At 36.2% G+C, this 16,696-nt stretch overlaps 2 protein-coding genes across 2 annotated transcripts in view; one reads left to right on the top strand and one right to left on the bottom strand.

The window, feature by feature from the left end:
- Positions 1-4,603, bottom strand: part of stk32a (serine/threonine kinase 32A) — a 31,725-nt gene extending 27,122 nt beyond the window's left edge. Inside the window, exons 1-4 of the mRNA XM_088932612.1 lie at positions 4,233-4,603; positions 3,318-3,528; positions 972-1,027; positions 6-157 (exon numbers count right to left, since the gene is read on the bottom strand). Of these exons, the coding sequence (XP_088788738.1) occupies positions 6-157; positions 972-1,027; positions 3,318-3,369 (260 nt within the window). The 5' untranslated portion in view covers positions 3,370-3,528; positions 4,233-4,603. The remainder of the gene's footprint in view (positions 1-5; positions 158-971; positions 1,028-3,317; positions 3,529-4,232) is intronic.
- Positions 4,604-13,789: 9,186 nt separating this feature from the next.
- The window catches only part of stk10 (serine/threonine kinase 10), a 38,249-nt gene continuing 35,342 nt past the window's right edge, over positions 13,790-16,696 (top strand). Inside the window, exon 1 of the mRNA XM_088932048.1 lies at positions 13,790-14,294. Within this exon, the coding sequence (XP_088788174.1) occupies positions 14,139-14,294 (156 nt within the window). The 5' untranslated portion in view covers positions 13,790-14,138. The remainder of the gene's footprint in view (positions 14,295-16,696) is intronic.

Below are 16,696 nucleotides of genomic sequence, written 5' to 3'. Positions count from 1 at the left end.
CTTACCAAAAATTGACTAAGAAGGGGTGTTCTAGGTTCTGCATTATCTGCATTTCTTTGAAGACATTTCTTACTTCGTTGCGTTCCACACACTTCAGCTTGTTCATGTATTTCATAGCATACATTTTCTTTGTGTCTTTCTTCTGTACGATGCAGACCTATTAACACATGGGGACGCCAGGTTAACAGAACATTGGAGAACAGACTCATACTGTATGTCACTTGTTCCATCTCTCAATACAGAAAAGAAGGATTGGTTATGGCCACACAGGGCTAACATTACTGGTTATTCTTTTTGCTATGTCAGTTGACAAAGACATACATCTCTGCTCAAAAAATATATACACCAAGGATTGGATCTCACCACTTCCTCTGTGTGCTCTATGCATGATTTTGTGATACCTCAGGGGGCTAAGATAAAGCTACTTGATACAACACAGGCTCCTTGTTGCTATGCAACATGTATTTTTAGTGTGCAAAGACATAATGCCTTGGAGAAACTGTCTGTGCTGAAAAAGACAATGACCAGTAAATGCGTGCATTAGATTTTTTTTTCAAAATGACCATGTGACACAAATAAACACACCAGGTAAGCTTTTACTCAGTTCCTATTCTGCCAAGTCCAAGACTTCTCACTGTATTGTAAAAGACAGAGCACCATAACATTGACTGAGCCAATTAGCTCTTTGTGGAATGATTTTAATAGGATTAGGTAATACACAGGAGATACATTTTAAATTAATTAGTTATTACAGTTTGTACTTAAGAAATTCCCTGCATTCTATAGATAACAGTCTGTACATTACTAATATTAATTTAACACAACTAAAAGGTATTTTTATGAGAGTCTTGACAAAACAGTTAAAAGAAGTTACTGGATGGCTCAATTGAAGCAGGGTCTTTTGCTTTGCAGGTAATTAAAACAAATGACTCAGCGACTGGGTGACAAATGATGTTGAGTAGTTTTCTTACCTTTCCAAAGCTCCCTTTCCCAATAGCTCTGAGAATCTGAAAATGGTCGAAGTTGACTGTGGAAGAAAGATGTTTCAGATAGATTTATATACTGTATATAACAGGGGTCTAAGATTCAGTTTCAGAAGTGCCTATTATCTATTGTATTTTGTTTCTCTTACACTCCTGGTTACATAGTCCAGCAATTCTTTCATTAACTGTGTGATGGTAATACATCTAATTGGATTATTTTTTCCAGATCCAAGGATTTTTATAGGTCATTTTATCCTCAATTGAGTAACCATTTAAAGTGATAAACTGTGAAAGAGTTTAAGATTAATCCTATGTATCTCTTAAATTATATGATTTGGTTCATTATTTAATTGACTACTCTGTGAATTATTCAGGTCTGAACAAAAATGAAAAGACGCTAGGCCTTTGGGGAATTGAAAATTGAGATCCCCGATATAAAATATACAGAATTTAAATTTGCATTGTATACACTTAATAAACAGCTGCTGCAGAAAATTTACATGAACTTGGTTTTATTGTTAGCCATGCATGTTACGTGATATTCTAGCTATTCAAAAAACATATTTATACAATATTTTGTGCAGCAATATTTTTGCAGAATGCTCATCTCAACACAATCATAATGAAACTCATGTAAACTGCTGCCTGGATTCCACAAGACAATAATAAATTTGCATATCAAATGTGGGACGGAGGGGTGGCACTGTGGCTAAGAAGATGTGCCTGTGGCTGGAAGGTTGCCAGTTCAAATCCGTGGCTAACAGAGGAATTGTACTTTGTTGGGCCCCTGAGCAAGGCCCTTAACCCCAACTGCTCCAGGGGTGCTGTATAATGGCTGACCCAGCACTCTGACCCCAAGCTTCTCTCTGTGTCTGTGTCTCATGGAGAGCAAGCTGGGGTATGTGAAAAGACAAATTCCTAATGCAAGAAATTGTATATGGCTAATAGAGTGATCTTTATTAGCCAAATCTTATCAATCATTGAATTATGGAAAATATATTGTGTGTATTTAAACAACAAGTTAAAGAAAGGGAGGTTAGACTGCCCAATTAGTTTGTTTAGTAACTAATGTACAGGTATGTGTTTTCTTGATTAGCCAATACCCATATCAAAATGCATTATGCCTAATCCAGTAGCTACTGTTTGTGTTTGAATGTACAATATATTGCATCAGAACCACAGCATAGGATGTGATTTCGGTCTAGATCCTTCCTTATCTTCTTCAGCTATCTTAGCTTGTGAATGAGAATCAACCTGCCACCTACAGTACAGCACCTCCATTCTTTCAGTATCAAAATACAATGATCATAAATGGGGCTCATTTTACAGAAAATTCCAGTCTCACAAGCAAATTAACTGCTGGTTATCCTTGAATTGCTTTGGCAGTTGCATTTATATTACATAGTCTTTGAGTAAGGAAAGATCTGAACCAGATTACACTGTAGCTGACTTCCTTTAGTCCCAGGGTCTGATTTCATACAGACCTCTGTCGTGAGCTGGTACAGACACTTCACCTTTCTTCACTGAAGATGAATTGGAACTGACAGGCAATGTTATGCTCTATTACTCATCTGTCTCAGGCACTTCCAGTGTTGTTATTTATTGTTTTCAGGATCTTATTCTAAGACCTCCAGAACTATAAGACTATTTTTGAACACAACAGCCTTGCTTATTCCTTTTGAGAATTGCTTATTGATTGAGTTATTTGGAGTTGCAGGCTAAAATGAAACGAGATGCAGTTCACTACTTAGACCTTCATAAAACTTTAGCAGAAGATGAAAATGTTTATACGGGTATGCAATTTTCGTTTTCTGAGATGGAGATGGACTTTCAAGGTGTACCCTGCCTTGCGATCGTTGCTTGCTGAAATAGGTTTCCCCGCGACGCTGAATTGGATGGAGCGTAAAACATGGTATTTTTAAATTCACGCGGGCTAAGTGAATTCAAATTAAAATTCACTGATGTGAAGCAGGAGAATTGTATGGCAATACTACTTAATGTGAAAAAAAAACAATACATCTAAAAGTATTTACACTGAAGCTACAATATTCTACATCCCAACATAAACACTGTAATCTTTTTAATGTACTGTACTATTTCTTTCTGGCTCATCAGAATTCCTGCTCTGTAAGAAAGGAAGTACGGATTTCAAAAGCCCATCTTTTAAAAAATACTCAATACTTCGATTCTGCAGGTAAGAACCTCTTTTTCGTCGACACGAAAAACAAAAAGACCGATTAGCATAAATCTCGATACAGCCTCACCCTTGTCTACAGTTTTAAGTGCGAATCTGTTAAGTTATATAACTCATAAGTGATAACATAAAAACCTTACCCTCTTCCGCATCATCAATGACCGGAGGTTTGCTAGAGTGATTCACGCCCATTGTTCTAATGCTTCTGATCAGCTCCTTCAGATCAGCTCCGAGATAGAGAGAACATTTTCCGATTAACTGAAGCGAAGTTTGAGTGAAGTCTTCCCATACAACAGTTACTGTAGGTGTAGCCAGCACAAGATTCAGTACCCGGAGACCCAATGTGAAAACCTGTTAAGGGTCAGTAAAGTTGATTTTTGTTATTTTTTCATTCCAAAAGAAGGAAAAGATAAAAAAGCCACCAATCTTAATATACAGTATTAGAAACACAGTACTGTAAATATGTACACATACACAACAAAATGTATTTAGCTTGAAAGTGACCATCTGGTCCCAACCACTGCAAAACTCTGAAATGGACACGTGAAACCCCTGTTAAAATTAGAGGGTTTTATTTTCCATTAAAAATATTTACAAACATTATTGTATTATTGGTATTCTTATTGTTATTAATAATAATAACAATTCCTAGCATTATAGTAGATCTATTATACTCAAAATAAACACAGTTCTTACATGAGCCTTATGTACTGTAGTTTTAAAAATATAAAAGCGCAAAACATTTTAACATAATGATATAACGGTTTCCCAGACACACAGCCTGTCGGGTGGGTCAGTTCAAGAATCATGCATTTACAAAAAAGCAATATCCTTTCATCTTGCACTGCTCGTAATGCTGAACCCGGATTTAATCACTTTAGCAATTTTACCAACTTTAGAGTTACTGTATGTTTACAGCAAACATACAGTAAACCGCATACTGCTGGTCTCAAGTGGACTTAAACGCTGCTTTGCAGACAACAGCAAAATATACTGTACGAGGACAAGATGCTGTAACATAAAACTCTGAAAATCTTCTATTAAACAATACATACCTCGGAACAGCGTAGGGGGTCACTGAAAAGGATAAGGCTAGCAGGACATAAAGTGCAGGAGCAGAAGATAAACCGTTTTCTTCAGATGTGAATGTCTCACACGCATCTTTGTAGAAGAAGACCGCAAACTGCAAGCGAGAGCCTCTTTCAGACTAACGGGGATTATTAAAGGAGCTAGTCTGTGCTCTTAATGTATGAAGTAGAGTGTGTGACTTCTTATCTTGCGCTCGTAGACTGCTGACTTCAAAATAATGTCAAAGAAAAAAAAACATGAGTCGGTGTATCAACAGTATATGCACATCAGCAGCTGGGAAATAGCTGACTACTCCGCACAATACAGCCCTGTTTCCCAATTGACTACCGCACGGTCTGGTGGTGTGGTGGTGTCCTACAGTAAGTCACTCTGCATTTGGCAGCACGCTTCGCCGACTGCAGGAAGTCTATTAGAATTCTGGGTTTAACTTCTAAAGCGAACATCAGAGGCTGCGGGAAAGACAAGGGTAGCCTATTCCATCTGCTGTTTTAAATGATGAGATCACCGTTTAAACTTTTGGTAACGTGGTTTAGTTGCATCGCAAATAATTCGATTTTAAAAATGTACAGTGAAATAAGAAACTACATATTTTGGAAATACTACCAAAGGACTATTTAAAATAATTTTCTGCTATGACGCGGGGTTTATCCTAATGGCCAAAGTGGATCCCCACCTATATATAATAGAGTAATGGAAACTTTGAGATGAAATTGATAATGTACAAATGAAAGAACGTTTACTGATACTGTACAGTATGTCAAGGGTCAGCCTGTGATACTTAACGCTTAAGACTAAGAGTTATGAGTCTGGCGTTAATGTCTTATTTCTAAATTTAAGATTTATAGAAACTTCAAATCCGTTTCTTTTCAGGAAGAAAAATGCTTAACTGCAACATACTATCAGTTACTCTCTCACTGAAAAAAGATTTTAAAACAGTCTATTGGATTCGTCACCAGTTAGCATTATTTTTTAGGTTCTTTTAAACTTGGTTTATAATACTTCGGGACAATCAGAACTAACAATATTGTATAAATAGATGGCTCAAATGCTAAATAAATCTTCAGGAGAAATTTGTCCATTGTAGTTAATCTGCTATTCGAATTGGAGTTGCAGATAATGTTTAAATTACCGACTGAAAACGAAATATTTTCACCCCATGCATTTATACAAAGAAAAATCACGATTGATACAGTACATCTAAAATATCTCGGTTTAAGCACGAACCATATCTGTTATGGGAAACAAAACTAAATACTTTTTGTTCTAATAAAGTAAGGTGCTGGTGGTGGTTTGTGTAAGATCAATTTAAATCCTGTAAAGACCCAAAGAAAACCGTTTAGAACCTATTGTTATGGCCCCAACGAAGTAAAATGTTTAACGTTACAGAAGTATTACGTCTAATAGTTAAAAAATGCCAGCACGGTAGGTTACAATCTTATTTTCAGGAGAAGAAACAGAGATCAAAAATAGCAGGTGTTAAGACCACCGTATCCATCCATTAGGAATTGCTTTTCAGTGCTTAATTGTGTAGGTCAGGGTTATGTGGCAGGTTTTCCTGAATACTGTAACATGTCATTTTCGGTTTTGCTTACAGTGCAACATTTTCTTTTTTCCTGACTAAGGTGGGTACTGCCAAGATGGCCTTGTTCCTATCCATCAATTCACAGAGGTCAAGGCTGACTGACTGCTTTAAGACGCGGCGCAGCCCCCCTCCAGATCTGCTTTCCAGCCAAACTTCGTTCCTCATCCCAAAGCCACTCCTCCCCGATAGAAATACAGCTTTAACTAGACGCTCGCTATTTCCAAAGCTCTGTACTACCCCCTCCTAAATCCAAGACCCTTTACTTATCCATTATCAAAAATCCGCTTGTTCCTGAGACAGGTCAAGACAACCCGGAGCCTATCCCGGAATCTCCATTTTCCTGCCGCTTTTGATAAAGGCTTGATGGGTGTAGTGTCGTTTTGCATTCAATGACCCTTACCACATATAACTGGATTCTGATAGTGGGTAGATGAGTGAGAGCTTTAAATTTTGGTTTGGTAAATTTATGACATGTGAGTGAATTCCAGTCAACGCACACTACATAAAATATAAAATACAGGTTTTGCCGGATAGGTATTTGACAGACGTGTGTATTCATGTGTGTTATATGAGGATGAGGTTCAAAGGTAAAATTAAAATGGAATATTAAAACTTCTACTTCCACTTCTTCTTCGTGCTTTGACTCATGTAAATTTCCAGTGATTTAGTGAAACTATGCTACACGAGGAGGAGAACTGAGACGTTTTCCTTGGAGACATGCAGTAGTATAGTGTTTTGAAGACTACACATGCTTGGGTTTTTTTAACTGTAAAACGTTGGAAAAAAATAAATTACATTATATCCCTTCTTGGAAGTTTATATATATATTTTTCTTTTCAGTTTCAATACAACGTTATCATTTTTGCTGCTTTTGTAAGGCATTTGTGTTCAGTCTTCTATCAAAAGAAATGTGTCACATAAATATATAAACCTCTTCTGCCCGTTATACTGTACATATCTGTACTTAAAGCAGGCTAAATCTTATTTAAAAGCATAACCAGATAATAAAAACAATATACAGAACAAAGCTAGTGCCATCTACTGAGGAAATTAAAGGATAGCAATGGAGTGCACTGTAGGTGACAAAATCCTGAAACAAAATGATGATTAAGAAACTGGTTAAATGTATCCGATGAGTATGAAATATTATAAGGTGCATTTGCTGGAATTTATCAATATTTTACCTAGAAATTTCCTTCTGTGTGGCCAGAAAGTGCCAAACCAATGGGTTACGGTTGCCAAGGGCATTATCATGGGTATGCAAAGGAACAAGTAATAGGTTTATTCATGCTGAAAAGAGAAGAAAGAAAACACAACATTTGGGCTGTGGAGCCTTCTTTGGGTGTCAATCATGGGTATTATCATTTCATTAGAATCAATGGCTGTAACTAAATTCAGTGTAGTTTTCCTTGACTCTGGTATCTGCACACCTCTCATTTGAGTGCTAGGTGGGATCATCTGAATTGCAGCACAAAAAACAAATACTGCACCAGAAGATCCAACCCTGTTTTGGTTGTACAGTCGGTACAGTACCAGTTCATCAAGTAGCAGGAACTTATGAACTTACACCACCTGCCAAACGTTTACTTTCATTCTGTTCTTCTGGTCTAGACTTTGCATTACAACAAAGTCAAACCATGCATTTCCAAAGCAGCTGCATGTCAGGGTCTAATTGTTGGAGCCTGAGGAACACAGTGTTCCTGGTTACTTAAAAGACATTATGTAACTTGAAGTAGGCTTTTCCTGCTGTGTTTACACATCACTGCAGCTTTAGAAATAACCTTTAAAAGATTCTGCCTATCATGTCTATTCTTTCCATTGACATACTCTCCCATTATGAATGGAACAATTTAAGAATATATAATGTACCATAAGAGTTTTATTTTTTGCTGCTCTCAAGCTTCTTTCAATTCTAGAAAACAACGAATGCAATTTTTCCAGATCATGAAGTAAAAGGAAATTACGTCTTCAGAACCCAGTGCACCCTTAAAGTTCTCACTATGGATCAAGAGGAAATGATAGGTAATCTCTTTGATGATATAAAAGCAGCCTTTATATTTGTGATTGAGGGATCTATTTCACCTCCACACTTTTGTTGTTTTTGAAGCTTTAATTTAATGTAAATGTTGTTTAAAATGTTAGAAGATGTTTTTTTTTCATCTGATAGAAAAAGGAGCATTTGCCAATTCACAAAAATAAAGGATGTTCTTGCTATCTTGGACAGCTTGTTATGGAGATACAAATGAAAAACCCTATTACAGCCAGATATTCAAACCCTGCATGAAAATCTGAAAGAAAAAATATTAATAATCGCAAGTGTGTTTCAGCCAGGTATGTAATTCACTTTACACAGTGAGAAAAAAAACACTTTTTAAAAGAGAGCTGCGATATTACATTTAAAGCAAATCTGATCTGCACTTTGTACATGGCAAGAACTTATCAGTTTTGTTTACAACATGCTTGTTCTAATTCTGACTAGAGTTGAAAGCTGTTTAAATGGTCTGTTCTTTTCTAGAATCTGTAATATAGACATTTTGCTGATGTTTGGTTTTACTTAACAAGTTAACAAATCAATAATTGCCTCTACTGGCATTTTTTTATTTAGGTACTAGTAGTAATAGTAGTGCTGTTCGTTTAATGTGAAATATAAAAGGGAGAAGGTATTTGAGGGTTATTCATAACAGATTTAAATAGTAAAACATGTGATGATAACAATATAATGAGTATGGATATCAATATGAGTATATTCTGTTTTCAATGGTGCATTGGTTTATTGTTTAAAATTCTACATGGCCTAAAATGAGAGTTCATTTAACTTTTCACCCACAACCCAGAGAGCCCAGGTAAGGACCAATACATTGTTATTGTTGCCTGCTGATGAGATTCATCTTATGAAAACAGGCTTTTATGAAAAGGTGAAACCAGAATACCCCTAGTTGATAAGTGGATTACAGCTTACATGAAAAATGTGATTGCATATTCCAAGCAATAAAAATGTGTGAATAATTAATTGCAAATATTAAATAATGAGCCATATATTTTCAATAATAAATTCCAATTTTTATCTTTTAAGGGGCATTTCCTGGAAATAAAACAGCAACTAAATGTTGACCATGAATAGCTTCAAAGACACTTTTTTGCTTTTTACTATGTGGACAGTAAACATTTTTAAAATACAGGCCTATTACTGGTTACTCATTAGACAACAAATCCAGTACATAACTACCGGATCTCCAGTCGGTACAAGCCCATGCAGTTTAAGCAGTTTCAGAGACTTTATGAAAGCCAAATGAAAAGCACACAGGGGATTTCTTGATAGTGAGTCATGCTTCAGAGTTAGTGACAGGCATGTTTTGATTCACCAAGCTACATGCAGGTTACCTCTTCTCAGACCAAAGCTGAGCAATGCCAAGTGTGGCTTTTGCTGAGCAGATAGCACTTGTACTGTTCTGTTTTGCAGGGTCTTCTTGCCATCCACCCCCATGTTACAACAGATTACACCAAAAAACACCCTAAGACTATAAGTGAGGCATGAATCCCAAACATTTTTTTTGTATACGTGTTAGGAAAATTTACAAATAAAGTGCAACATTTTCAATTTGTCAAATCAAAGTTCAATATTTGAAACATAAGAAATATTAACTTGACCCTTTATTTACTGGTATATGGCTGAAGATAAAATGGACCATTTAAAGAAACCTCATAAGATTCCAATGTTTAATATTTATAAATTCATTATCTACACAGTTTTGAAATTGTGTGACTTATTCAAAATATTTTCTGAAACTTATTTTTTATCAGACCAATATACTGCATATTTTCCAGCTCTGTACATTGATTACAATTAAAATTTCAATTATTATTAACCAATATAAACTGTGTTTCAAGCTGATTGCATCGTTTAGGTTGGTAAAAAAATGTATTATGTTCATAAATTAAATATTAGGATTGGTGTTGAAGTTAATTAACTACTGAAAATGATATCCTGGCAAGAAACAGCTGGATGTGATTTTCAGACCAATTAGTTAATAGCTAACTTAAAGAACAAATGGGCCAAATGGCCTCTTTTCATTTGTAACTCTTTTTGTACTATTAAAACTTTGAATAGTAGACATTCAAAATATAGATTAGGATCTCTGTCTTTGTTACTATTTTCACAGAACTCCTCCACTTCAACTAAAATCATCTGGCTTTGCCTCAGTGTCAACATCTCATTGACACTTCAGTGTGTGGATAATGAGAACGTGTCAGATCAGGTCTTCTTAGCCTACTGGCTCTATCTAGTTATGGCACAGATGTATCAGGTGTTATTTTGTGCTATCTCTTCACTCAACAGCAATAGCTGCAATCACATGGTAAATAAAGCATAGTGAAAGACCAGTTGAGCAGACAAGCTCAATTAAACACACACCCGCCACCATTATAATAGCATTCATACTTACTGTAAAAGTGCATTTATGTTGAGCCTTCTTGTAAATGTGGCAATATTACACCAATTGCTCTTTGTACTTGCATGACTTGACAGAATAATGTAGCATCACAGGAGAATTCTGTATGCAATATACAGTACATTTTTGGGAAATACAGATGTTAGCCAGAATTAAGTTCTTAAGCAATTCAGTATTATATATGTCAAAGAGTTTTTGTAAAGGCACACGGAAGTCAATTTTTGAAGACTGAAAAAATGAATTATAACAGAAATCATAATAGAAATTCGGGAGGTACAGTAGGTTAGATCATAATCTTGAACACTATATAAGTCTCTCACCTAGGACTTCCAAAAGTTGAATTCTCTCGAACCTCTCCTGCCACCCCATCTATACCCCTGCAGCTGCTCCCAGACATTTCATCGAAAAGTTACTGATTCCTAGATCTCCCAAAATATCTTGCAAAGTACCTTTTTGTAACCGAAAGCAATTATTTTTGGTGAAAGTGGGGTTAAGTTGCTACTAAACGTACTGTAAACTGTGCTTACAAAGTCTATCTTTTATCTTTGTCAAGACCTGTTTTTCAAAATGGACAGCTGTAGTTATATTGGAGCATCAATTGAAAATGATTCATATTCAATCATTTTATTTAACCATTGAAATAGAAGCTAACGGAATAGTCTTTCACATATTTTACAAATTAATCTATCTCCAGTAGCTCACAAATACATCCTGTACAAATGAACATATCTTTGGTTGTGTATTGATCAGTACTTTAGTATTTCTCAGAATGATTTAGAAGTTTAATTTAATCATAATGATATCAATAAAAAGAAATCTACTGGCACCACTCAATGTTTTTTAATGGTAAATGTTACAGTGGGGTTAAAGGATATTTTCAGCAGAAAGCTGACAGGTTATATTGATAAATGATTACAATTGTAGTAGCTGCCCTTAGGGTGCAAAATAGAAATACAGGAAAATTGTTAATGGTGTGATAAACCACTTTGGGTACTGTTTTCAATCACTGACAGAAGTGAGTGCGCTCCCTGAGCTCTGAGCAGAGTTAAGAACTTCCAAACTAAGTTGCAGTAATGTGAAAAGAACTGCAGTGCACCTCAGGCTAGAGTCAATCACATACTCCCAGGAGTCATAGAAGACAAAGTCAAATGCACCAAGCTGGAGATGTGAACAATCAGTGCTTACTGCCTTTGGGTCCTTGAATGATGCCTAGAGGCATGCAACCTTACTTAACTATCATTCCAGAACAAAGGTTTCTCAGAAATGTGGATAAAACAAACGTTTTCTCATGCAATGAAAAACATCATTTTTTCTTACCATCTGCTTGCATGGCTTTATTCTATAATATTATTAATATTATCCCTTAAATTAATGAACAAAAAACACGTGTCTTATTCAGTGGGGTTCTAAAGGTTATTAGCTAATTGAGATCTTTGTGAATTTGGAATGTTTTTCTTTCCTTAATTCAGTCTTTTAGGAATTGTTTGGTTTGGGGGGAGGGCGAGATGTGGTGGTTGTTGAAGCCCAGGATTTTTTACTCTGGAGAAAGACATAAAAAGGAAGAAGATCCTATGTCGAAACAACTTTTTTCTCTTTCTACTTTTCAGCATAAAATGTGCCTTTATTAAAATGAAAGAAACTGCATATCAAAGATTCAATTTATACTCCACATGAAGCATAATATATACTGTTCATACAGTATTACATTCTAACCATGAAATATTTTAACCATAACATATTGTGCATGAAACATACAGTACTATGCACATTATGTATGCTATATGTGAAATACATGAAAAGCACTGCATAACATTACACAAGCTAGGTGTGAAAAGGATTTTAAGGATTTCCGTGTTTATTGATATTCTTCCATGCCCTCATCAGGATAATGCAGGGAAATAAAGAAAAAACAAATAAAATGTTTGGGAGTATCGCTAATATGCTCAAGTTTTACAAATAGAGAGACCTCATTTTGAATAACTTGTTTAGTTTTAATCACCTGACCACAAAAGGATATTCTTGCCTTAGAAAGTTTAGAGAGGGCAGCAATAAGATATCTCGCCTCAGAGAATTGTCAAATACTGCAGAATAAAGGAACTAAATCTCTTTAGTCTAGATGAAGAAGAGTGATAGAAGCTTTGATCCAAAAGTATATAAAGATAACAAGGGTATTGACAGAGCCAGCCTGGTGGACTACTTTGAACTCAGTGGTGGAACCAATATGTGCAGTCCCAAAGACTTGTGGTTATCTGGAACTTCCTTGCCAGTAGGGTGCAAATCTGACTCTAAGCTCAAGATGTGGCTGTATAAATTCCAATATACATAGCTACTGAACTACCAAACAAGCAAGATGGGCTGAAAGGCCTGCCCTCAATTACAACCTTTCTTATGTCCTTAAAAAGGCAATGTTGGAACTCTTCTTCACAAATATAAACCTCCACTTACTGTACCATTTTTTCAATTCCTCAGTCAGCAAATTAATTTCTATTGCAATAGTAAAAGCCTGGTATTCAGATTTTATACTCATATTGTATCAGCAAACCCATAAAATGCCACTATCTACTTTACTGAGATTCAACAAAGTAGCAAGTAATAGGTTTATTCCATGCTGAAAAGATAAGAAAGAAAACACAACGTTTTGGACATGGAGTCTTCTTCAGGTGTGAAGAAGGCTCCACAACCTATTACTTGTTCCTTTGCAGTCTACGCATGCTTACGCAGCTACCCACCTGGACTACTTCAACAAAGTAGTAATATCTTACAACATTACAAAAAATGGTTTCTGTGTGCTCAGTGTAAACAGCACCTTTGCTTCTTTTTGCAGCTGGCAACAGGACTATTCTTGGTTTTCCCACACAGTTTTGAAAAAAGGAAACTTGGAAACTCTAGGAAATGGTCCCTAGAGTTTTGTCTCTGTCTAGTGGTAAAAAAAAGTGCAATCAGACAACAGCTATACGCCTAACAACCACCAGATGGCAGAAAAAGACATCTTCGTAGTATTGCAAAGCCCATTCGGGGGAATTCACAAGCGACAGCAGCCACTGTTTTTAACTGAAAGAAAAAGCGTTTTGCTGCTGTCGAACAAACACATCTGTGCAACGTAAGAAGTAGTAAAACAGCATGAAACCAAAAATAAAAAATGAAATAACTACATAACAAGATAAAACATGTTATTTTAATAACATTGTACTGTGAAACACGAAACTAATTCACTAGAATCCCATGGTGTCACTTTACTTCATTATGACATGTCATCTATCATTATTATATATTATTGCCATAGTATTAAATCTTTAGAGGGGACTTCTCTCCAAATTCCAACAAGCCTGCCCACGATAGTTGTTTATGGTATATGTAGTTCTTCACATACATCGTTTTAGAGATTAACATATCGAAACTCCAGCTAGAAAACTACAAATTCAAGATGGCTGCAGGGGCAGAGAGGTCAAGGGTAGGGTGGGGCTTTCGTTCTCTGCTGAGTTTCAGAGTTAAATGCGTTCAGCAGTAGCAGGTGGGCAGAGTTGAAGTAATGAGAGGCTACGGAGTTGCTGTGAAGAGCACTTTCATATTTTAAGTGTTAAAAGCGAGCTAAAAGAGCACAGGCGGATATAATGTAGATATGGCTAGTGTTATGTGACTGTATGTTTATATATTCAATCCTTTAATTGCGGGTGTAGTCACAGTAATACTTAGAAAACAAACTCCAGCTGCTTATTTTATTTTGTAATGGGTGGTCAGCCTCCACACGCTTGTTTAGCGTGAATGAAATTAGCGACAGCAAAAGGTGAACTTTTCATTCACAAAGCTGTTTTTTTAAGGGAGCTACATTTCGGGGAAGAAACATGGCTTTAGCGAAATTCAGCAAAATATTGCGACTCTCCAGTTTAGACAGAAAGAAACAGAAGCAGTATGAACACGTACACCGGGACTTAAACCCCAATGACATTTGGGAAATTATTGGAGAGCTGGGAGATGGAGCATTTGGGAAAGTTTACAAGGTAAGTTTTAGGTAAGCGCTCTGGGCTTCTTTTTCATTTCATTTAGCATTTGTAGATGTTTATAAATAAGGAAGCGAAAACAGATGCATTGTATTACTGACACGAGTTTGGACAGTTACTGGTTACAGTAACAACATTTGACGTGTGGGGATTTGGTTTAAACCGTGAGTGTTGTAGTTACAGTACCAGTGTTATGCCATAGACTCGTGCAACAAGCCGGCAAAAGTCAGTGCAGAGCCTGTCATAAACCTGTTCTGTTGGCATGCACCAGGAAAGTTTGAGCATATTTTACGAATGTATCATCAAACTCACATAAAGTCTGAGCAAGTCCCGCTCATAAAGTAAACTTTTTTTTTGTAAATTTGCTATTGGTTAGATTTGTTTTCCACTGCCGCTCAATTTTAAGGAAAAGAGTTGTGCAACCTGGTGCATACTGAATGATTTCGTGTTCCCACCTCCTTGTTCTTACTTACTTTCACGACGTTCCTGTACGCTATAACTCAACGTTCGTAGATTTCAACATAACTTTATTATGTGTGCATTAAATAGAAAAATAGATAACGTATTTCTATATATTTTTGTAAATGAGGGTGACCCTTTTTTGGTTGGAGGCGCTTCATAGAAGTTTAACATTTCCGTTTCTGATTTTAGTTGATTTTGCTGGCTTCCTTTTATTCGATGTCAGAAGGGTTTAGTAGTCTGCTCACTATCTACCCGTTTTTATCACTGACATCGCAGAACAATTTTTTTTATCATGCACTTAAAATGGGTAATTTGCATACCTAAAACAGCTTTTATAACCATCCCTGCGGACTGTCCTCTTGCGTAATTGGCCAATGAACACCTTCATTAGTTAAGGTTAATGTGATCTTTAAGCACTTAAAAGGCTACCTAAAAAACTGACAGATTAGATATCTCCAAGAACAGGTTTGGGTTTTAGTCCAGTTCCACTTCTGGTTTCAGCCCTAATCATAGCCTTAATCATAGACCTGCTGATGCTAAGATAATAATTATAATAATAAGATAGATCAGAAATTGCAAGTTTAGTGCAAAGCAGGCTGTGTAAAACCAGTCCTATATTCTGTCTTAGACCCTATTGGTTCAGCTTATACTTAATTTGCCTCACAGAGTAAACTTTTTATTGTCATGTCATTATTGTGTTTTTTCTATTTTGCAAAGAAGAAAACAATGAAAAGAGCAAATGACACCATGGAAAATAATGCATGCCATAACACAGATACGTAACAGCACTGTATCATGCTGCGTTACTAAGGTTTTGGAAATGTGATGGTTGAGCCATAGAGATCACCACTGCCCTCCTTTCATGTGATTCTTAGTCTTGAGAGTATGTTTCTGGTGCCATCACCCTGATTGCTCATAGACTGATCATAGTCTGTTGCTGAAGTAGGAGGAAGAGCAGACCACAGCCTAATGAATGTTTGGAGGAAGATGGTGCCTCTGTAGGAGTGGCTGTGTGTTTTTCAGATGCTACTGATGTCATATTTGCTGGTGGAATGTCTATAGAATTCTAGGGCACTGCTTTTGTAACTCTCCAGACCTGCTGAAGGCAGGTCAGAGTGAGAAATGTTAAATTGTGGTGTGGGGCTACAATTGTGCCGTTAATGGCACCTTAATGACACTAATGTTATGGCACTAAGCATTGCTTAGGTTAATATATAACATGCAAGGCAGTTTCTATTCCAATATTTCCTCTGTTTTTAAGTAGTACCTACTGTTGAACTTCACAGGCCAGTTTTGGGTGGAGAAAAGGCAATGACCAGTTAGCTTCCTGCTTAATTCTTATCTTCCCTTTTTTAATGTTAACGTGGTCATGATTTGTGGATCTTAAGATTTAAAATGGAGTACATTTCAACAGTAGAGGTAGTACCTAAAGAGCAAATTTAAAAGTTCTCTTTGGTGTGCAATTTAAGTTCAATCATAGGTTCATGCAGTTAACAGGTTTCAAATACAAGATGGCTAAGATTGGAATATGCTGCTAGTTGTTTGTGTCCAATAGTATATCTTTTTTTTAATGTGACCTTGTATCTCTTAGCAGCCAGTACAGTTCTTTGCTACTGTATAGCACTTATTTCTGGACAGCTTGCCACAAGAAGGTGGGGAGACAGTGACACTTTACAGTATTTAAAGTACACCAGAAAACAATATAGGTCAGTGTCTGGATCTTTTTGGTTCTATTGAAGTTACTATATTTTATTTTTAAAGTACCATTATAGCCTGCAGTTATTTGTTAGCCTGATTAGTTTAAAACAAACCAAATAGATCATCTTCCATGCTAGAAGTGTTTGATTTTATGCATGTGAGGATGGACTGAGTATTAAATCCGGTGAGTTTTTCAGAACATTTCAGTAAGAATTCCCAGTAAAGAGTTGTCAGTTGGCAGG

This window comes from Atractosteus spatula, chromosome 14, assembly GCF_055471065.1.
Source record: "Atractosteus spatula isolate fAtrSpa1 chromosome 14, fAtrSpa1.hap1, whole genome shotgun sequence".
In the NCBI taxonomy this organism is placed as follows: domain Eukaryota; kingdom Metazoa; phylum Chordata; class Actinopteri; order Semionotiformes; family Lepisosteidae; genus Atractosteus; species Atractosteus spatula.
Note: the sequence above shows the minus strand (reverse complement) of the source record. Positions and strands in the feature narration are given on the sequence as shown.